Raw genomic sequence first — 23,470 nt, 5'->3', positions numbered from 1 at the left:
GTGGCTGCCTTAATCTGGAGTGTCAGAATCTGATTAAAAGTCCAGCCAGATTCTTAAGTGCAAACCATATTTCAGAAGCGGCTGGGTGGATCCTCCACCCCATCCCCATCTGTCCCAGCAGAGTGAGATCACCACATACCATTCATCCATTCCTCCGACTTGGTGCTGAACTCATAGGCTGTCGACCACAGTTGCTCATAAGGCACTTTGTTCGTCAGCATGGCCTGCAGAAGAGGGTAGGTACTCTTCTCCTTTTCCAATAGCTCTTCCTCCTTATTGATCAACTGCAAGGCAAAAGGAGATGCTGTTTATTGGATGGGTTGTTCTCCTAAACCCTAGAAGGCACCACGGCAAACTCCTCTGTGCCTTGAAAACCAAGTGGAGGGAAATGCTTATTCATCTGGAGAGTAAGAGAGGAAACTAAGGTATGAACTAAAGCAAGAATGTCCCTCTGCCACCTCCAAGGACCTTGGCAGCTGAGGTCTGTCTGGTTAAAACTGTAGAATAATCAGCTACTTGCCCTGTCATCTCTGTTTCCACTCTACGACAGCCATATCTCCGCTTTCATAATTTTCATATGTACTTTAGCTACATATATGATGTTACCTCCTTGTACTGACTTGCCTTGGAGGTAAGAATTTTAATGGTTAAAGAACTTACCAGCTAATCTTTGGGGACAATTACTTAGCTTCTCCAAGACTTAGTTCTCTTACTTCAGGGTAAGTGAGAATAATAACAGTACCTAATCCAAAGATGCATTAGAGGCATTAAGTGAAATATCGCATATGAAGCTCTTGACCATTGCTGAGCACATAATGCTCAATATACGTGAACAATTACCTTACTATACTCTCTTCTTTGGGCGCTCAGAAATTAACAAAGGGAAAGGTCTGGCGTCATAAAGGGATGTGGGAAAAGTTAGTTGCAAGTACCAGTGAGCCAGGTGTGGTGGCTCATGCCTGTAATCCCAGCACTTTGGGAGATTGAGGCAGGTGGATCACTTGGGGTCAGGAGTTCAAGGCCAACTTGGCCAACATGGCGAAACTCTATCTCTTTGTATGGTACTAAAAATACAAAAAATGAGCTGGGCATAGTGGCGCATGCCTGTAATCCCAGCTACTTGGAAGGCTGAGGCAGGAGAATCACTTGAACCCAGGAGGTGGAGGTTGCAATGATATGAGATCACTCTACTGCACTCCAGCCTGGGCAACAGAGCAAGATCTTGTCTCAAACAAAAAAACAAAAACAAAACAAAACAAACAAACCAAAAAAAAAAAAGAAAAGGAAAAAAGAAAATACCAACGAAAGAACTGGCCAATGAGTTAATCAATACTATCCACCTAGTAGATGCTCTTAGGAAATTCACAACCAAGTATCAAAACCGATAGACCAGTACAGCATCATAAGTCCCCATCTCAAGATCCCAAACCTCAAACTCTGCCAACGCCTGATTTAGGTTCTTTGAAAGCTCATTCAGCTTTTCAACATTGTGCTTCATTTCTTCCGTAGTCATCACTTCGCGCTTCCTAAAACCTTCCAGTTCTCTGTGGTAGCCCTCAAGTCTCGACTCAAATTCTGAGCATCTGAAAGTAAAGACAGCCTGGTCACATTTGAACTTTGCATTCTGTGCACTTTCAAAACATCAGCACTGCTTGCCCATATTTAAGCCTGCAGAGATTTGATCAGGTACCTGCGGATTTCCTACCCCAATCCTCCCCACTCCATCTTTCTTTCTCTCTCTCAAGATAAATGAAGATGAAAAAATAAGTTAAACTACCTATAAGACCACCTCCCAGAAATGGAGCTGTTGTGAGCCTGTTGGTGGTTAAACATTTCCAGGTATTTTCCTGTACAGGTAAATATGTATACGATATACGTACACATATACATACTGTTTATTCATTCGGCCATTAGACATTTATTACTGAGTGCCTAATATATTTTATAACCGCCCTAGGCATCAGGAATATATTTGTGAAGTATGCTATTAAGTTCTCTACCTTCATGGAGCTTGTATTTTAACTGAAGGAGACCTAGACAATAGACATGGATGGATGGATGGACGGACGGATGGATGGATGGATGGATGGATGGATGGATGATGGATGGATGGATGGATGGATGGATGGATGGATGATGGATGGATGGATGGATAGATGAATGAATGAATGGATGGATGGATGGATGGATAGATAGATGGATGGATGGATGGATGGATGGATGGATGGATGGATGAATAGATGAATAAATCCACAGACAGGACAAACAATAAAATATTTCTGTTAGTAATAAAAGCTCTGAAGAAAATAAAACAGGGCAGAGTGACTAGCGGACGGAAGTGGAGGGCTCCTGTAGCTAGAATGATCAGGAGAGACCTTTCCAGAGATTTATCAACTTCATCCATATTATCAACAAAGCAGGTCTCAATGAGAACTGCTCCCTTTTTCTAATGAGGTAGAATAATATAGTGTGAAGTGGACAGGGTCTTGAGACAAACAAGCTAGCTTCAAATTCCCACCTTGCCACTTAGTAGCTAGGTAGTCTTGGGAAAGTCGCTTAAACTGTCTGTGCCTCGGGTAGATAAAACAAGGATAGAAAAAGTACTAGCTTAACAGTTAAAGTCAACGAAAATAACAACAACAAGAAAAGCTCAGAATTGAGCTTTGTATACATTAGTCAATACATAAGTGTTTGCTCACATTCACTAAAATGGAAACTATAAATACAGTTGATTTTTACTTATTTATTTATTTTTACCCAGCCCTGTTTAAGGAAATAAAAATCTGTCTTGTCTCCTTAATTCCTTGTTGTGTCTTCAGCAGTTAGACCATCTGATACACAGCAAATAATCAATACTCTTTGAACAAATAAGGGAACATGTCATTGAGATCAGCTATAGTGACATTTCATAAATTTGGTTATCCTAAGAATGCTCAATTCTGTTATGGCAGCTTTAATGTTGCTTTTTTCTTAAACACAATTTAGAGAATTTTCAAGTGGTTTGAGTCTCTCTCTCTCTCTCTCCTTCTCTCTCTCTTTCTTTCTTTCTGAAGTGCAGTGGCACAATCTTGGCTCATTGCAACCTCCACCTCCCGGGTTCAAGTGATTCTCCAGCCTCAGCCTCCCAAGAAGCTGAGATTATAGGTACCCACCACCACACCCAGCTAATTTTTGTATTTTTCATAGAGACAGGATTTCACCATATTGGCCAGGCTAGTCTCAAACTCCTGACCTCAGGTGATTCGTCCGCCTTGGCCTCCCAAAGTGCTGGGATTACAGGCATGAGCCACATATTCCGGCCTCCATTCCTTTTCTCAGCTTTTTATTTTTGTTCTGTAATAAAATGTAATTTTAGATTCAGGTCTGTGTTCATTTTCAGGAATATCCTTAGTGTAAAAACGTTTCATTCATTCACTCATTAAAATGGTGAACATCCACTATAAGCAAGAACCATGTTCTATCCGAATCCTTAAGCTTTGGTGAAACACAATGTCAGGTGCTCTCCCTAAGTAAGACATCTTCTCTTCTTCCTCCAGGGTGCCAAAGCGTTTTCCTTTGCTCTTTTATGGCAGAGAGCAGCAGCTCACATCCCTGAGTCATCCATCGTGTAAATTTTCATATAACTTCCAGAACCATGGAACCTACCACTGAGGTGGATGAAATGACGGGGGAGAGGGGCAACGCTTATTATTCTTCTGTTGTCCACGCAATTAGGTGCTGCTAAGTGCCTTTTCACATCATTAAATTCTTTTTGAAGCTCCAAATACTATACTCACCTAGAAATCTCTGATGAAAGCAGTTTTGAATTCCTTCCAGAGGGCAACAGCATGTAAGCTCAGTGATTACCTTAAATTATTACTATTATTATTGTTTCTAATTTCTTTTTTTTTCTTTTTTTTTTTTTTTGAGACGGAGTCTCACTCTATCACCCAGGCTGGAGTGCAGTGGTGCAATCTCGGCTCACTGCAAACTCTGCCTCCCGGGTTCAGGTCATTCTCCTGCCTCAGCCGCCCAAGTAGCTGGGACTACAGGTGCCCGCCACCACACCCAGCTAATTTTTTGTATTTTTAGTAGAGACGGGGTTTCACCGTGTTAGCCAGGATGGTCTTGATCTCCTGACCTTGTGATCCGCCCGCCTCGGCCTCCCAAAGTGCTGGGATTACAGGCGTGAGCTACTGCGCCCAGCCTATTGTTTCTAATTTCTTATAATTGCTAAGTACCTTATAGTTTCCAAAGGACTTTCATGTCCCTGGAACACACACACATACAAACAAATGCTCCTTTACTTACAATGGGGTTACATCCCTATAAACCTATTGTAATTTGAAAATACTGGAAATTGAAAATTCATGTAATACACCTAACCTACTGAACATCATAGCTTAGCCTAGCCTACCTTAAATGTGCTCAGAACACTCACATTAGTCCACAGTTATCATCTAAGACAAAGCCTGTTTTATAATAAAATGTTGACTATCCCATGTAACTTACTATATACTGTACTGAAAGTGAAAAACGGAATGGTTGTATGGATACTCAAAACATCACTTTCACACCATCAGAAAGTCAAAGAATCGTAAGTTGAACCATCGTAAGTCAGTGACTAGCTGTGCGTATGTGTGTGTAGATATGTAAATTCCATACATATTTCATATAAATAAATTCCAATATATTATAGTCCATAGAATAATACAATCATTAGCAAATAGTAGGCGCTCAGGAAGTTAGATTAAATAAGAGTTGCATTTGTGGGACCATTTAGAGCATACGGGGAGGATTCTAGCAGGAAATAGAATTCATTCCCATGTTCAAAGAAAGACACTTTAAGGGTTACTTGCAGGGATGAGATATGGATAGGATTAAAGGAACAAATAGCAGACAGTGAGGCACCCAGAGACTAGCATCAGAGGGAAGCCATTAGGACCCCCAGGCTGGGGACAATGGAAAACTGGAACCATGGAGGAGGAGGCATTGACATCAGAGGGATGCAGGTACTGCCTCTGAGCCAGGCAGGGAGGGAGAGGAGGAAAAGCCCGATAGCTACTCTCCAACCTCCTGCAGGGCTCCATTGACAGGGCCTAGTCTGGATCCAACAGAGAAGAGAATCCAACACTGCAGATTGGGCATCACCTTCCAGGTGCAGAGCCAGAGGGTGGGGTCGGGACAGCGAATGGAGAATAATCGGCATGGAACCCCAAAATCATTAATGTGGGCTGGGAAAATAAAGCCAGGTTTCTTGCAGAGGAAGCAAGATTGTTTTCTCACGAGATGGATGGATGCATGAATATAGCTTAATCCATCTCACAGGCTATTCTCAGGATTAATGCAAAATGATGAACATAAGGATTTAAAGGTTCACCGAAGAGAGGGCTAAGCCCAGGGCTGCCCTGCTGAGCCTCTTCTAGAGCTGCCCTCTGCTGGCCTCTGCTGTTAAGAGCTGGGGAACCGGTGGATGAGATAGATCAAGCTGAGAGTCGCCCCTCAGAAGGATAAAAGGACACTCTCCTTCTCTCGTCATAAATGACAATCGTTCCCATTCCTCACAGAGCCACCCCTCACTCCTCCTAACTTCAACAGCATTTACCGTCTCTAATTGGTCTTGCGGTAATATTCTAAAATCACACATTCGAAGTCGATGGGTTGGAAGTTGAGAAGCATTTTTCTCCCCCACAGAGGTCACTGTTCAAAGGGAGAAGGAAGCGGACAGCTTTGGGATTCCTACCACATACTGGTTACCACCTAAGCACAATCTCAGATCATCTCATTTCATCCTTCAGCACCATAAGATAGGATCTGATTCTATCCTGTTCTCCCAATGAGGGGCACAGAGGCTCAAAAAGATGAAGGAATTTGCTTCTGTTCACTTATCCAACAAAAAAATGATTTTGCCACCCAAGTCGTAAGTTTACCTATATAACAAACCTGCACATGTACTCCTGAACCTAAAATAAAAGTTAAAATATATTAAAAAGCAAATAAAGAAATTGCTGGGGAAACATGATTTTACTTTCTGGTTGGACATAAAAAAAAGTGGTAGATATATACGGTGGAATACTACTCAGCCATAAAAAGAATGAATTAACGGCATTTGCAGCAATCTGGATGGGACTGGAGACTTTATTTTATTTTATTTTATTTTATTTTATTTTATTTTATTTTATTTTTTGAGATGGAGTCTCGCTCTGTTGCCAGGCTGGAGTGTGGTGGCGCCATCTTGGCTCACTGCAACCTCTGCCTCCCGGGTTCAAGCGATTCTCCTGCCTCAGCCTCTCGAGTAGCTGGGACTACAGGCACGCATCACCACACCCAGCTAATTTGTGTACTTTTAGTAGACACGGGGTTTCACCATGTTGGCCAGGATGGTCTCGATCTCTTGACCTCATGATCCGCCCACCTTGGCCTCCCAAAGTGCTGGGATTACAGGTATGAGCTACTGTGCCCGGCCAAGAAACTATTATTCTAAGTGAAGTAACTCAGGAATGGAAAACCAAACATCGTATGTTCTGACTCATAAGTGAGAGCTAAACTATGAGGATACAAAGGCATAAGAATGATACAATGGACTTTGGGGACTCCGGGGAAAGGGTGGGAAGGGGGTGAGGGATAAAAGACTACAAATTGGGTTCAGTGTATACTGACTGGGTGATGGGTGCACCAAAATTTCAGAAATCACCATTAAAGAACTTACTCATGTAACCAAATACCACTTGTTCCTCAAAAATCTATAGAAAAAAAAAAATCGGTTCCACAGAAGAGGGTATAGAGGGTGTGTTTGGGGGTCTGGGGGGCAGGGTGGGGGAGCTGGGACATATATGGGAATTCTTTGTACTTTCTGCTGAATTTTGCTGTGAATATAAAACTGCTCTAAAGCATAGTCTATTAATTTAAAAAGAAATCAATTTCTTCCATCAGGCTAAATTCTAGGCTCCAGGGCCAGTATCCATTCAGGTGGAGGGAGGAAAATACACACATACACTCACAAACACACATATACATGCGCACACACACACATTTTTTGCACTCCCTGGGGAGCACACTTAGGCCATATTTTCCAGGTAGCAACTACACAGGTTGACCCTTCAGCCCAAACTCTCCCATTCGGTGTAGAAATCCCTGCTTTTATCTTGAAAGTATTTGCAGGAATTAGGCAGCTCAAGTTGGGAGTGGGAGTTTCTTATGTGAAGGGGACAGGGTAATTGATATGAATCTGCAGGTCATAATCCAAATGTGAACCTGGAATGGGTGTGTGTGTGTGTGTGTGTGTGTGTGTGTGTGTTTGTAAAACCATGTGCATGGCACTTGGCCTGCTTCCCTTGACATTATTGGATTTGTCAGTATATCTATATTTTCTATGTCACTGGATTAAAATCTTTATTTAGCAGCCAAACACACATATATGTCTAGAATACAGCATAGCACGTCATGAAAATCCGCAATAAATACCAACTGAATTGACAAATAATGAATGAGTAAGTGATTACAGCCACATTAGCTCTGAACAAGTCCAGCTGCAAAATAGGCAATTTCTCAGCCCCCCTGCCAAGCCTTTATTATCTCTGTCTTGATATCCTACAGATCTGTGGTCTCCAATGCAAGGCTGACAACTTCACTGTTATTACTGGGGAGGCCATTATAACATGCCACTAGTTTCGCCTTTTTCTCTCTACACCGCCAGAATGCAATTATTCGAGGCAGGAAGGGAAGACATTAGGAGAGGTTACTACAGTGAAGCAGTCTTATAGAAAACATCCCTCAGTGGGAAACCAAAGGAAATTCCTTCTCCACCAATTGTTTTCAGACTTCGCCCACACATTGCTGTGGAGTGGGGTGGGGGATGGTTTAGACAGAACCAGGAACCTGCGGCATGGGTGAAGAAGTCAGGCCTCATTTCCAAAACAATCCCAGACTCTCCCGGTACCTTTTAATCAGATCCATTTCTGCCTGATCCCTCTTGTGAAGGAGCAAGTTCCGGCTGTTTTCAAAGATATCTTCAATCTGGTCTGGCCAGAGGAACAGAGTGCTGTTCAATTTGATGTCCTCATCTGCAAAACACACACTGTCTGCTCGAGGACACAGTTTAGCATAGGTCGGGTCAGCATGTGGTGAATTAATTAGGCAGAACAAGAGGTCATCAGGAGTGGTGTGGGGGTGGCAATGAATACATGGATGAGTGACAGCGACATTTGTCGACATTTGGCCAAGCTAGAAGGTAGATGATATTATCATCCTCGTTTGCACAGATGGCAAACACAGCCATTGAGCGTACTGGTCAAGGTTACACTGCTAGAAGGCAGCAGAGAGGAATTCAAATCCAGGTCCAACTAATTCCAAAGCCTACGTTCTAACCTCTCTGCTTGACTGCCTTCCTAGGCTAGGTCTGAGTCAAGTCAGAAATCCAGGATGATGCTCTGGTTCCACAATTCAAACTATTTCACTTCATCTGCATGTCGGTTTCCCTTTTGGTTAAATGGCAGTCATGGTATCAAAGTCAAATGCCCCCCCACCCATTTTATGACTGTCGTCAATTAAAATGTCCACGTTGGGTTTCCTTTGTGATTGCGGGAGGCAGAGTCCACAGTGAGAGACCACAGTGTATCCAGGGGTTGAGGGCATAGTTCATGAACATGCAAGTGGATGGTTAGGGAACCACTTTTCACTCCCAGTCCCCACCTCTCCCTCCCGTCAACCTCCCCCTGACATCCATACATTGTGAACACCAAGTAATTCACAGGTATTTTCAGATAGAAAATGGCTTGTTGAGAGCTTATCAACTTTTCCTTCAGAATCTACTTCTCACTTCAAAACTCTAACTTGGCCCAACAAGCTTTCAAGGAGCCCTGATTATTTATTTCCTTTTATAGTATGCAGGAGCATGAAGGAAAGTGCCTCAGCCTCTTCAAAAGTGGGATTGATGAAGATTACAGATGGGTAGCCAGGGGCTGTGGCTCATGCCTATAATCCCAGCATGTTGGGAAGTCCAGGCAGGCAGATCACTTGAGACCTGGAGTTCAAGACCAGCCTGGCCAACATGGAAAAACCCTGTCTCTACTAAAAATAAAAAAATTAGTTGGGCATGGTGGCACATGCCTGTAATCCCAACTACTCAGGAGGCTGAGGCATGAGAATTGATGGAACCCAAGAGGCATAGGTTGCAGTGAGCCGAGGTGGTGGCACTGCACTACAGCCTAGGTGACAGAGCAAGATCCTGTCTCAAAAAAAAAAAAAAAGATTACAGATGAGTAAAATCTACTCACTTAAAAAAAATGATTCTGCATTTGGAAGTGACTTTTCCAGGAATACCAGACACAGATGCCAAGACAGGGATCTAAGAACTGCAGGTCGGCCAGGCACTGTGGCTCGTGCCTGTAATCCCAGAACTTTGGGAGGCTGAGGTGGGCGGATCACGAGGTCAAGAGATCGAGACCATCCTGGCCAACATAGTGAAACCCCATCTCTACTAAAAATACAAAAATTAGCTGGGCATGGTGGCGTGCACCTGTAGTCCCAGCTACTCTGGAGGCTGAGGCAGGAGAATTGCTTGAACCCGTGAGGCAGAAGTTGCAGTGAGCTGAGATCACGCCACTGAACTCCAATCTGGCGACAGAGTGAGACTGAAAAAAAAAAAAAAAAAAAAAAAAGAACTGGAGGTCAAGTATCTATCTATGTCTCCTTTGTGTCTAACCAGATTCCTTTTGTGTGATTCAAATTATTGTGGATGTGAGTATAAAATTAGTGCCTCTAACATATGAGGACACTTGAAAGGCAGCTCTCCTGATACTTAGTGGTAGAATTCATATAACTATCCTTTTGCTCAACACTTTACCCCCAAATATATAAATACACATGGACTACTTGAAATGTTATGTACACAAATATAAAATATACATATAGGTATGCATTTCGATATACACACATGGCATTGGACTTACGTGGCAGGTCTGCATAGTCCATCAGGAACTCCAGCCGTTCACTTGCATCTCTAAGTTGCCTCCTGAGTTTGAACACAGTGACATCACTGGATTTCTTTAGGAATTCAATGAGGAATACCAGCTCCTTAGTGTTGGCAGGAACCTCACTGACTTTGTCTGCAATGTGGCTGTACTGATTACAAATGCTACAGAAAAGAAATAGCCATTGTCATCATTGTCATCATCATCATCATCACCATCATCACCATCTAAAATGACTTTCTTGTAAGACTCCATGCTCAAAAGATATAATTCCTACTTGGAAAAAAGAACAATTTTTTTTTTTTTATCTTTTTCCCTGCCTGCAAATCCTTGATAGATAATATTCACATGCACACTAAACTCCAGGAATAATAACAATCGTAATGATAATAATATCTGTTCTGTATTAAGCCATTATGAAGTGCCATGCCCCATTCTAATCATTTCCATATATTAACTCATTTAATCCTCACAACAATTCTAAGAGGTAGATACTACTATTATCTACACTTCGGAATGGAAGAAAGTGACTCTGAGTAACATTATTGAAAGCAACATGGTACGCAGATGTGAGAGCCAAGATCTGAACCTGGGTTAATTGACTCCAAAGCTCATACTCTTAACAAATACACCATACCACCTTTCATACACAGAACCTAGATTTAGACCAAAACACCACCACCACCACCAACAGCAATCCCTCACATTTTGTGTTGAAATAGAGCACTAAATTAATTTTTAACCTTTTTTTTTTTGAGACAGAGTCTTGCTCTGTCACCCAGGCTGGAGTGCAATGGCATGATCTCAGCTTACCGCAACCTCTGCCTCCCGGGTTCAAGGAATTCTCTGCCTCAGCCTCCCTAGTAGCTGGGATTATAGGTATCCCCCCAACACCACCACCACACCTGGCTAATTTTTGTATTTTTAGTAAAGACGGGTTTTCACCATCTTGACCAGGCTGGTCTTGAACTCCTGACCTCATGATCCACCTGCCTCAGTCTCCCAAAGTGCTGGGATTACAGGCATGAGCCACCGGTGCCAGCCCTGTTGATGTTATTTTTAAGGCAGACAGAAACTTGAGAAGTCAGCAACCAACCTGGAGTTCAGCTGCTAACCTGGGGTGTCTGCATTCTTAGATATCCCTGGGTTCAGAATGAGGCTCCTATTTTCACTTATATTAAAAAGACCTAAGGATATTATAAATTTATTTAGATACGGATGAATACACTGATCGACTAAGGCACCATGTTGCTTTGATTTGACAGGAACAAATGGATGATTGCTTAAGGGAAAAAAATCTATGGCTCAAACTTTCCCAAGAACGTCTCCAAGTAGGCCGGGTATAGTGGCTCATGCCGGTAATCCCAGCAGTTTGGGAAGCTGAAGTTGGAGGATCGCTTGAGCCCAGGAGTTTGAGACCAGCCTGGGCAACATGGCAAAACTCCATCACTACAAAAAAATGCAAAAATTAGCCAGGTGTAGTGGTGTGCGTCTGTAGTCCCAGCTACTTCGGGGGCTGAGGCAGGAGGATGGCTTGAGGCCAGGTCGAGGCTGCAGTAAGCTTTGATCATGCCACTGCACTCCAGTCTGGGCAACAGAGTAAGACCCTGTCTCAACTTTTAAAAGAGTGTCCAAGTAGTGTGAAGGTTGAAAACCTTTTGCTATCCTCATCCCAATCCCAAACCCATATCCTATAAGCAAAGCAACTGAAGATCCAGGCTGGGCGCGGTGGCTCACACCTGTAATCTTAGCACTTTGGGAGGCCAAGGTGGGCAGATCACCTGAGGTCAGGAGTTTGAGACTAGGCTGGCCAACATGATGAAACCTCGTCTCTACTAAAAATACAAAAAATTAGCCAGTGTGGTGGTATGCGCCTGTAGTCCCAGCTACTCAGGAGGCTGAGGCTGATGATCGCTTGAACCTGGGAGGCGGAGGTTGCAGTAAGCCAACATAACGCTACTGCACTCCAGCCTGAACAACAGAGTGAGACTCAGTCTCAAAAAAAAAAGAGAAGAAAGAAAGAAGAAAAGAAACTGAAGATCCAAGAGGCGAGGCTGGGGTTGCACAGCTCATAAATAGAAGGTCTTGGATTCAAAACTAGCTATTCTGGCTCCAAAACCAGGAATCAGACCTCTTCATCAATGAGTGAGAAAGCTGCTTGCACATGGACTTCGAGGTCAAAATGAACTCAGTTAATTCCCAGATATGCCACTGCCTAACCTGTCAGAGTCTCAGTGTCGTCATCAACACGATGGAGAAAATAATGAACAACTTCTTAGGGTTGTCGTGAGTTCTTGAACAGATCTATTCTTTGCAGAGTACTTATTCGTGCCTAGACTATCCAATGTGCTGGGAGGATGCCATTAGTATTATGATTAATTTGCTGATGATTTTCTGATATGTATTTTGTAAAACTTAAAGTACTATAAAATGCTAAAATTATACATATATGAATAATATAGTATATAATATTAATAGTGGTGATTATTACTAAATCATTTTATTTTATATTTGTTTATTTTGAGGTAGGGTCTTGCTCTGTGGCTCAGGCTGGAGTGCAGCGGCTCAGTCATAACTCACTGCAGCCTTGAACTCCTGAACTCAAGTGATCCTCCTGCCTCAACTTGCATATCTCTCCTCTTATTTATTTATTTATTTATTTTTTTGAGACAGAGTCTCACTCTGATGCACAGGCTGGAGCGCAGTGGTGTGAACATCGCTCATTGCAGCCTCCACTTCAGGGGCTCAAGTGATCCTCCCGCCTCAGCCTCTTGAGTAGCTGGGACCACAGGCACATGCCACCATGCCTGGCTAATTTTTTAATTTTTATTTTTGTATGGACGGCATCTTCCCATGTTGCCCAGGCGGGTCTCAAACTCCTGGGCTCGAGCCATCCTCCTGCCTCCACCTCCCAAAGTAAACCTAATCTCATGTTGGGACTATAGATGTGAGCCATGGCACCTGGCCACTAAATCATTTTAGTCTATAGTTTAAAGTGCTTTGAGGAAGACAGCTAGGATAACATGGAATAACCATTTTCTAACCTCCAGATAGAGACACAGTAGAAGGCAGTGGTCGTCTCAGCCAAGCATCCATTACCTCTTTCTGTAACAACACCTATGTCTTCTCAGGAACCCCCACTCCTTTCAGTTCATGTGGTTTGGGTGGGATTGATCCCACCCCAGGGATGGGAACACCAGCCAGATCTAAGCCATCCTCTTGGCCAGCATTTGATTCCATGCTGTACAAATGACCCAAGTCAGGCCAACCTCAATGGGCCAGGACTTTTCCAAGGATGACGGAAAAAGAAACTTTTTGCCTCCTCTGGATAGGAACCTGGGAGGATGGAAGCCTGGAGCTGCAGAAGTCCATAAACTGGAGAGAACCTGTTAGAGAATGGAGCCAACGTGGAGGAAAGCCAAGCAGACACAGGGGAATTGCGTCCTAATTGCAGTGTGGAGGGCCTGAAGCTAGAAACCCTAAACTTTTCAACGTGTGAGCCGCAAATTCTCTTTTTAAACCAAGCTAGTCTGTTTGAGCTTCTATCCATTACGACCAAAAACATCTAGTCTAACACATAGTTATCAGTAAAATAAAGGCATAATATAGAGTTTAAGATTGAACAATCGAACCAAACATGGTGGCTCACACCTGTAGTCCCAAGAGACTTAGGAGGCTGAGGCAGGAGGATCACTTGCGCCCAGGAGGTCGAGGCTGCTGTGAGCTATGATCATGACACTACAGCACTCCAGCCTAGGGGACAGAACAAGACCATGTTTCTAAAAAAACGAAAAAAAAAATGATATGCAAATAGAGGCAGGAGGATCGCTTGAGTCTAGGAATTTGAGGCTACAGTGCACTGTGACTGTACCCGTGAATAGCCACTACAATCCGGCTTGGACAACATAGCGAGACCCTGTCTCTGAAAACAATTAAAAAATTAGCCAGCCACGATGGTGGATGCCTATAGTCCTAGCTACTCAGGAGGCTGAGGCAAGAGGATTGCCTGAGCCCAGAAGTTCGAGGCTACAGTGAGCTATGATCAGGCCACTGCACTCCAGACAGAGTGAAACTCCATTTCAAAAAAGAAAAAGATTGAACAACAGAATTTCCAGACCTATACAGCAGAATTCTGCCTAGGAGTGATTCTAAGGAAAATGTGTCTGTAAGCACTGTGTGTTTTAAAATATGTGCTAGATGGACAGTGAGACAAGTCAGACAGACAAGCCCAGGAAGCAGTCTGCATTCTCCTGAATTTGCCTGCAAGAAGGCAAAAGCTTCAGGATCAGAGACGAACTGCTAACAAATGCCCTCCATCCGCCTACTCCAACCCCCATGTCACTTTCTCTTAACTGTTCACCTCCTAGCCTGAACCTGAATTCCTCACTACCCTTACCTAGGGGCAGAAAAAACTTGAACTAGAAAATAATCTGTTCATTGCTGGAAGGTGCAAGTTCTGATCACTTTTTCATCTCCAGTTGGTGCCAAATACCATTGCTATTTGTCTGCACAGAATTACAATACCTGGTATTGGTGTCTCGGTTTACATCCACTTGGAATTGAATCAGATGTTCTTTAAGATTTTGAGCTCGCTCACAGAGATCGTAATTTAGGGCCGTAGCGTCAAGGCAGAACATGGCTAAAGGCACGGTGATGTGCATGGATGCAATTTCATTTCTCCGTTTCTTTATGGCATTGATCTTCTGCAGAAAGGAGCACATTCAGTAGCTTGATTTGCCCTTGAGCCTCTCCCATTTGCCCCCAGCCTCACCCCTGGCCCACCCTAGTCCAATGCTGAGCACGGTCTATGCACCAAAGAGACACTAACTGCTCATTGGATTGTCTTCAACACATGTCGCCAAGGTATAAAATTTCAAGTGACATTTCCTACCATCACAAAATCATCAATGTCGTGATTTTCTTTCAGGAACGCAGCGATGTTTTGTTCTGCTGTGTTATCCAGTAAGTCATCATACATTTTGTAGACATTTAAATATCTTCCATATTGAAGAGTGTGAAATCAAACACACAAATACAAGTCAATCAAATCAGATGAGTCAGAGTGGCAAATGAAGACACAGTAGCATTTTTAAAAATTTAGCCCAATTCAGGAAAGAGAACTACAATGTGGCAAAAAGTTGCATTACAGAACTCAGAATTTTGGCTCTGAATTTCAATTTCACCACTTCCTAGCAGTATAAACTTAGACAAGATATTTCACTGTTTCCAGGATCAGTGTTGTATTAGTCCATTTTCACACTGCTGATAAAGATATACCCGAGACTGGGAAGAAAAAGAGGTTTAATTGGACTTACAGTCCCACATGGCTGGGGAGGCCTCAGAATCATGGCGGGAGGCAAAAGGCACTTCTTACGTGGCAATGGCAAGAGAAAATGAGGAAGAAGCAAAGGTGGAAACCCCTGATAAACCCATCAGATCTCGTGAGATTTATTCACTATCATGAGACTAGCACGGGACAAAACGGTCCCCATGGTTCAATGACCTCCCCCTGCGTCTTTCCCACAACACGTGGTAATTCTGGGAGATAGAATTGAAGTTGAGATTTGGAGGGGACACAGCCAAACCATATCATTCTGCCCCGGCCCCTCCCAATCCCATGTCCTCACATTTCAAAACCAACCACATTTTCCCATTCTGCCCAAGACCATGGGAACCCATTTCTTTGACCTGGAGTCAAAGGAGATTATTTTGGAGCATTAAAGTTTGACTGCCCCACTGGATTTTGGATCTGTAGCCCTCTGTTTGGGCCAATTTCTCCCATTTGGAATGACTGAATTTACCTAATACCTGTACCCCCGTTGTATCTAGGAAGTAACTAGCTTGCTTTTGATTTTACAGGCTCATAGGCAGAAGGGACTTGCCTTGTCTCAGATGAGGCTTTGGACTGTGGACTTTTGGGTTGGTGCTGAAATTAGTTGAGAATTTGGGGGACTAATGGGAAGGCATGGTTGGTTTTGAAATGTGAGGACATGAGATTTGGAGGGGCCAGGGGCAGAAGGATATGGTTTGCCTGTGTCTCCACCAAATCTCAACTTGAATTGTGTCTCCCAGAATTCCCACGTGCTGTGGGAGGGACCCAGGGGGAGGTAATTGAATCATGGGGCTGGTTTTTCCCGTGTTATTCTTGTGACAGTGAATAAGTCTCGTGAGATCTGATGGGTTTATCAGGGGTTTCTGCTTTTGCTTCTTCCTCATTTTCTCTTCTGGCAACACCTACACAAACATATGCAGGATTAATACTTTGTATCCCTCAATCCAATCAAGCTGACACTCAGTATTGACCATCACAGGTGTCTTTAATTTTATTTTATTTATTTTTTTTTTGAGACAGACTCTCACTGTCACCCAGGCTGGAGTGCAGGGGTGTGATCTCAGCTCACTGCAATCTCCTCCTCCCAGGAGGAGCAGAATCAAGTGATTCTCCTGCCTCAGCCTTTGGAGTAGCTGGGATTACAGGATGTGCCACCACACCCAGCTAATTTTGGTATTTTTAGTAGAGACAGAATTTTGTCATGTTGGCCAGGCTGCCCTTGAATTCCTAGCCTCAAGTCATTTGCCCACCTTGGCCTCCCAAAGTGCTAGGATTACAAGCATGCATCACCACGCCAGGCCCACTGTCTTTAATTTTAAGTGGAAATGATCATTAACACCTCATAGGATTATTGTAATGCTTAACTGTAATAAAGTATACACAAATGAATTAACGCTGTGTCTGACATACAGTGAATATGCAACAAATATTACAATAGTCCCTTCTTATCCTTGGGGATATGTTCCAAGACCCCCAGTGAATGCCTGAAACCACAGATAGTACTGAACTCTTTATATACTGTTTTTTCCTATACGCACATATGTATTTATGATAAAGTTTAATTTATAAATTAGGCACAGCAAAAGATTAACAATAACTGATAATAAATAGAACACACAACAATATACTGTAAAAATAAAAGTTATATGAATGTGGTCTCTTTCTCTCTTTCTCTCAAAATATCTTAATATTATCCAACCTTAGTTGACCTCGGGTAGCTGTAACTGCAGAAAGCAAAACCACAGACAAAGGGGATGCCTGTGATTCCTATCCCTTCTTCAAGCTCCAAAATTCTACGCCTAAATCTTAAGATTAAAATCTTGGACTAATTAACCTAAAATCTATTAAATAAAATCAAATTTTTCTCTGCCTGTTATCAAATGATACAAAACTGGCTGGACAGGTTTCCCCAAAATTGGAGGATGTGTTTGGAATGGTCTGGTTTAAAATAAGTTTGAATTAAAATAAAGATGATAGTGAGTAAGCAGAATTAACTTTGTGGGACTCAGTGGCATGCTTCTGAGAGTTGACCAGCACTTTAGAGACTCTGAAAGTGAGATGCAATGAGAAACCCGTGGAACTGTCGATCCAGAAAGACAAAACGGGCCAGGCATGGTGGCTCACATCTATAATCCCAGCACTTTGGGAGGCTGAGGTGAGTGGATCACTTGAGGTCAGGAGTTTGAAACCAGCCTGGCCAACATGGTGAAACCTCGTGTCTACTAAAAACACAAATATTAGCTGGACGTGGTGGCACATGCCTGTGGTCCCAACTACTTGAGAGGCTGAGGCAGGAGAACTGCCTGAACCCAGGAGGTGGAGGTTGCAGTGAGCTGAGATCACGCCACTGTACTCCAGCCTGGGTGACAGCGAGATGTCATCTCAAAAAATAATAAAATAAAATAAAATAAAATAAAATAACTGTGTGTCTAAGATTCCAAGAATAGGGAAAACAGAGGTTTCAAATAGACTCTCCCAAATCAAATTCACAACGGCAGGGCTTCCAAATATGAGGCCATGATTTTTTGACTAGGTTAGCAGTTGTTCCCAACCGGTGGAGACTTCTGGCCATGCCTGAAGACATTCTTGGCTGTCACAACCAGGCGATTCCTGCTGGCATGCATAATTCCTACAAGGATTCTGCTAAACAGCCCACCACGCACAGGACAGCCCCCACAACAGAATTTTCCAGTCAAAAATGTCAATAGAGCTGCAGTACAAAAACTCTGGGTTGGCGTGACCATATCTCTTAGTTTGCCTGGGACAGTCCAGGTTTACACCTGTTGTCCCATGGTAATAGTTAACAACACTCTTTTCAACTGTAAAGTGTCTCACTTTGGAAGCTACTTACAGGATCACCCTAAACTAGTGTAATACGGTTTGGTTGTGTCCTCACCCAAATTTCATCTTGAATTGTAGTTCCCATAATTCCCACGTGTTGTGGGAAGGACTCGGTGGGAGGTAATTTAATCATGAGGGCAGTTACCCTCATGCTGTTCTCATGATAGTGAGTTCTCACGAGATCTGATGGTTTATAAGAGGCTTTTCCCTCCCCCTTTTGCTCAGCACTTCCCCTTCCTGCTGCCATGAGAAGAAGGACGTGTTTGCTTCCTCTTCTGCCATGACTGTAAGTTTCCTGAGGCCACCCCAGACGTGTAGAATTGTGAGTCAATTAAGCCTCTTTCTTTTGTAAATTACTCAATCTCAAGCATGTCTTCATTAGCAGCGTGAGAATGGACTATACATAGTGACTGGTCACATGTGCAACTGTGAGATGTTTTACGGTGTGATGATTAAAGGGCATGGCCTGTGGGTTCAGATAACTGATTCTCAATCCCCAAATCCAAAAAGCTCTGAAAACAGAAAGTTGCCTCAAAATTCACTTAGTAGCAAAAGTTGGCCTAAACGGATATGAGGCTATTTACGTGAGTACTTACAGGTTTCCCTGCAGAAATATCAACATGTTGCCTCAGACCTCACAGAAACTGCAGGATAATATATGATATATGCATTATGTTACTTTTATATAACCCAGAAATTTTGAAGTGTCAAAACCCATCTGGCTTCACAACTATCAGATAATGGAGGTGGACCTGTAACTGAATTTGAATCCTGGCTCCCCTAACTATTTGCTATGTAACACTGGGACAGTTAGAGTTTTCTCATCTGTAAAGTGGGGACAAATAGTAACGCTCATGTAAGTATTGGCTATTCTTACTATGTATGTATTCAGGTGTGTGGGAACAGGAATAGCTTATGGATGAGAGTTAAGAATGCCAAATCAATGCCAAAAAGCTATGTAGCTAATAAAGTTATAACTCAACTTACTTGCGGGGGCCAACTTGATTTTTCTGAAATACCTGGAAAGTTTGACTCAAAAAATCAGAAAAAAGTTTTTCTTCTGCATTAACAGTTCCAAGGATCAGATTATATCCTTTCAGCTCTGGGAACAGGACAGATTCCACCTAAAGAGTAAACACCACTTTTACACGTTGCGAGACTTAAGAAAGGAGATACCAAAATGCAAAGCCTCCTGTAATCCACTCATTTCCAGGGATGCCAGCTGCATGTTTACTCTATTTCCTCTTAGATAGTGCTGGAATCACCCTGCTGTTTCCTCCTCTGTTCTCTTTCCTTTCCTTCTTGCCTGGATTACTCATCTTTCAAATCCCTGACCTTTCAGGTGTCTTGCCCTTTGAGAGTCCCCCTTGCTCCCACTCCCTGCCCCACCACCCTCCAGTGGATGTTGGTTTCCCTGTTTCAGGCTCACCTTCTGAACTTTTCCTGCTTAGCACTCATCACAATTGCAATTAGATGAGTGTGTAACGAGATGTTCTAGGTGTGTCATGGAATACCAATACTCTGAAGGCCTGGATCATATTTGACTTCTTCACTGTTATATCCCCAGGGCCTAGCACAAGTTTGGCACTTAGTAAGTGCTCCAAAAATATTGTGTGAGTCAATGAATATTATTGTAGTGCTCCCCTCCTCCCCTACTATCCAGTTTTCCTCTCTAATGAAAAGTCCAGGTTGGTCTTGAACAGCTGCTTGCACACATTGCCAATCAGCAGCAGCAGCAGTGAAGGAGAGTTTAAAGCGGTATGTATTTCAGCTGTCTCCCATGCATAGTCATCCAAATTACAGGGTCTTCTCTTCCATTTCCTTCCTAGGGATACTGGTCGTAGGAGAGCTTCCCACTGTTTCTTCCCCTCCCACACACCCAGTTTTAATAGAGCATTTAGAACCCTATAAGTAGTGATTTGCAAAGAGAAGAGTGCTTGGGCCTCCTTGCACTGCAACCTTGAACTCCTGGGCACTCGTTTCACATAAGCAAGGCCCATGTGAAGCACACATAATGTATGGAGAGAGTGAGAAGGTGGGAGCATGAGGGAGCTAGCCAGCAAGACCCCACCGATCCCTTCCCTATATGGAACTGGACAGTGGACCTTTGGCCATACCAACCAATCAGAGGGAGTCAGGAAAAGATGGAGCTAAAAGGAGTTACATCCACGTGCATGATCCTGTCTAGCAATAAAAGTTTGTTAATAAGTGTCTGGAATTTAATTAGTAACTCTACCCTGGAAAGCAAACTGGAAAGGGCTTGGGCCAGGAAGGGAATGGTTATTCTCTCTAGAAGCCTACAGTGGCTAAAACATAACAAACCAACAAACCAACATGCACACAGACAAGTGAAACTTCAAACGGAAATTTTAAAAAATTCTTGGCAAGTTAATGACAGTTGATTCATGATGGATTATTAACCCAGGGATATGGCTTGGGACCTATCTGATTCATTGAAGTTGACATCATGGAGGACACTATCCTCTCTCACAAAGTAGCTCTTTTTTTTTTTTTCTTTTTTCTATTTTTTTTGGAGATGGAGTCTCGCTCTGTCGCCCAGGCTGGAGTGCAGTGGCGCCCTCTCGGCTCACTGAAACCTCTGCCTCCCGCGTTCAAGCGATTCTCCTACAAAGCAGCTCTTCATACCCTTGTTAGAAGCATAATTCTGGGCTGCGTGAATATTTCTTGATGGTCCAAATCATCTGTCTGGGGTCAAGCGGGTATACTCAGGATATATCTCCAAAGTGAAGCTCCCTAACTGAATATCACAGTGACCTGACTTGTACAACCTCTTTCAATACATTTTATTCACTAAGTGAATAAATCATGCAAATGAATGATTAAGTGACTACTATACCTTGGGGATCCCATTAGAGTTCTTAATAATTTCCAGGAAAGAGTCACGTATTAATTCCCAGCAGCCATCAAAAGATGGATTGAAGACAATAATGGGTTCACTGACTTCAAGTTTGATCATGATTAGCTGAGGTATGAAAAACTTCATCTCTTGGTAGGGCTCCTTAAAATCATTCCCATCCTTCAGGAGACATAAGGTAGGGCAAGTGTTACAAAACTGGGCCTTCCAAAATCAAGGGAGTGAATTTTATACATTCACAGAACTACATGAGGACCAGAAAAGGCAATGAAGGGCATCATACACTGTTTATATTTAAAATATGGGCTGGGGCCGGGCACCGTGGTTCACACCTGTAATCCCAGCACTTTGGAAGGCCGAGACAGGTGGATAACCTGAGATCAGGAGTTCAAGATCAGTCTGGCCAACATGGTGAAACCCCATCTCTACTAAAAAACACAAAAACTAGCCAGGCGTGGTGGTGGGTGCCTATAATCCCAGCTACTTGAGAGGCTGAGGCAGTAGAATCACTTGAAACCAGGAGGCAGAAGTTGCAGTGAGATCACGCCATTACACTCCAGCCTGGGCAACAAGAGCAAAACTCCATCTCAAAAAAATAATAAAAACAAATAAAATATGTATTGGGTTTAGCTTAGCCCACCCTGACTCCACACACTCTCCCTTTCCCAAAGCCTTTATTCTCTTTTGTTTATGTGGCTTGGTAATTCCTGCACCCAATTTCTAGATCCTTCCCATCCTTCAAAATTCAGCTAAAACATTTCTTCCTTTGGGAAGCCACCGTTTCTCAGCTGGATATAATCTCCTCCCACTTCTGAACTTGTGTGTTTCTACTTCCTCTGTTATTTATTTATTTATTTTTTTAAATTTATTTGTTTTCTTAGAGACAAGGTCTCACTATGTTGCCCAGGCTGGTCTTAAATTGCTGAGCTCAAGTGAGCCTCCTGCCTCAGCCTCCCAAAGTGCTGGGATTACAGGCATGAGACACCAGGCCCAGCCTAGTATTTTTTTCTTTCTCTGAGGTAGGAATTTATATGTATATCTCAACTTCTCTATTCTAAAGTTGAGGGCAGGATCTATGTTTGATCATCTCTCTCCTCCAAAACACCTGAGACAGCGTATAGTACCTAATAGGTGCTCAATAAAAATTTATTGATTCAGTCCGAAAGTATTAATCGTAATCTGTATAACCCCGAATGGAATTGCTAATGAGCATACAGTTTATTTTAGACACTCAAAATGTCAACCTTGCTACAACAGAAATATTGACATAGAGCTATTTCCAATTCCCTACAAAAGCTCTAACCCAGGATACCCTCATAAACCACAGCGCCTAATGAAATTGTCATAAGGCAGCTGTAAAGTACGTCTAACACAGAGGTTTCTAGATCCATTTAAAGATGACTGATGATATCTGGTGAATACCTACTGTATATCAAACACCTATAAATTCCCCCCTTTTTTCCAGACACAGGAAGATTTTACATTTCCCTTTGTGTGGAATTTTAGAGTGAGATTGGCTTCCACTCCTGGGTTTCTTCTGCTTAGCAAAGCAGACAATTACAATGACATTTATAGATTGGTCCTCTTTAGAGAGCTAACAATGCAATTCAGCACCATTGGTTTCTATATTTTTGAGCAAAAGGCCAATTGTTCATCTTTACTTCATTTGGAAAACTTAACCATTTATAACCAGGTAATTTTTAATTTTTATCACTTTTTTAAGGTAAAACGTGCACATGGCATAAAATTCAAAAGTTTATCGATTTTTAGGCTATCTAAATTCAGGGAATGCTATGGTGCTTTGAAAACTAGGACTTACTGTTTTCAGTGTCTTTTTTTTTTTTTGAGTCAGAGTCTTGCTCTGTCACCCAGGCTGGAGTGCAGTGGCGTGATCTCGGCTCACTGCAACCTCTGCCTCCCGGGTTCAAGCAATTCTCCTGCCTCAGTCTCCTGAGTAGTTGGGACTACAGGCATGCACCACCATGCCTGGCTAATTTTTGTATTTTTAGTGAGACGGGGTTTCACCATGTTGACCAGGCTAGTCTCGAACTCCTGACCTCAGGTGATCTGCCTGCCTCGGCCTCCTAAAGTTCTGGGATTACAGGCGTGAGCTACCGCGCCTGGCCAGTGTTTTTAGTTTTCATTTCGACTTCACTAAAACAGTTTCATGAAAAAAGTTCTTAATTAGGTCAACAAAGCCTTTTGTCTTTGCAGGTGCACCTTGCCGAGACCAAAGAACAAAAGCCCATATCTGCAATGAAACATATAAGCCATTGTATGTTTCAAGCCAAAGATTGAAAACAAACCTTTTCCAACCCCTTCCTTGTAACAGAGAGGATGAAAAAAATGATTCCTTCTCCTCGAAGTGTAAGCCATATGTATTTCATTTTATGCAATTTTTCTTTACATTTTCTTAACAACTTCTCTACTTCTGTACATTTTTACCAACTTAATACTGATTAATTATCTCAA

At 42.7% G+C, this 23,470-nt stretch overlaps 1 protein-coding gene across 1 annotated transcript in view; it reads right to left on the bottom strand.

Moving 5' to 3' along the window:
* The window catches only part of DNAH3 (dynein axonemal heavy chain 3), a 205,329-nt gene that overhangs the window by 154,790 nt on the left and 27,069 nt on the right, over nucleotides 1-23,470 (bottom strand). Inside the window, exons 11-18 of the mRNA XM_025369846.1 lie at nucleotides 20,981-21,160; nucleotides 19,111-19,247; nucleotides 14,842-14,947; nucleotides 14,475-14,653; nucleotides 9,930-10,114; nucleotides 7,919-8,042; nucleotides 1,430-1,583; nucleotides 140-284 (exon numbers count right to left, since the gene is read on the bottom strand). Coding sequence (XP_025225631.1) covers nucleotides 140-284; nucleotides 1,430-1,583; nucleotides 7,919-8,042; nucleotides 9,930-10,114; nucleotides 14,475-14,653; nucleotides 14,842-14,947; nucleotides 19,111-19,247; nucleotides 20,981-21,160 — 1,210 coding nt within the window. The remainder of the gene's footprint in view (nucleotides 1-139; nucleotides 285-1,429; nucleotides 1,584-7,918; nucleotides 8,043-9,929; nucleotides 10,115-14,474; nucleotides 14,654-14,841; nucleotides 14,948-19,110; nucleotides 19,248-20,980; nucleotides 21,161-23,470) is intronic.

Source organism: Theropithecus gelada, chromosome 20, assembly GCF_003255815.1.
Source record: "Theropithecus gelada isolate Dixy chromosome 20, Tgel_1.0, whole genome shotgun sequence".
Lineage (NCBI taxonomy): Eukaryota > Metazoa > Chordata > Mammalia > Primates > Cercopithecidae > Theropithecus > Theropithecus gelada.
Note: the sequence above shows the minus strand (reverse complement) of the source record. Positions and strands in the feature narration are given on the sequence as shown.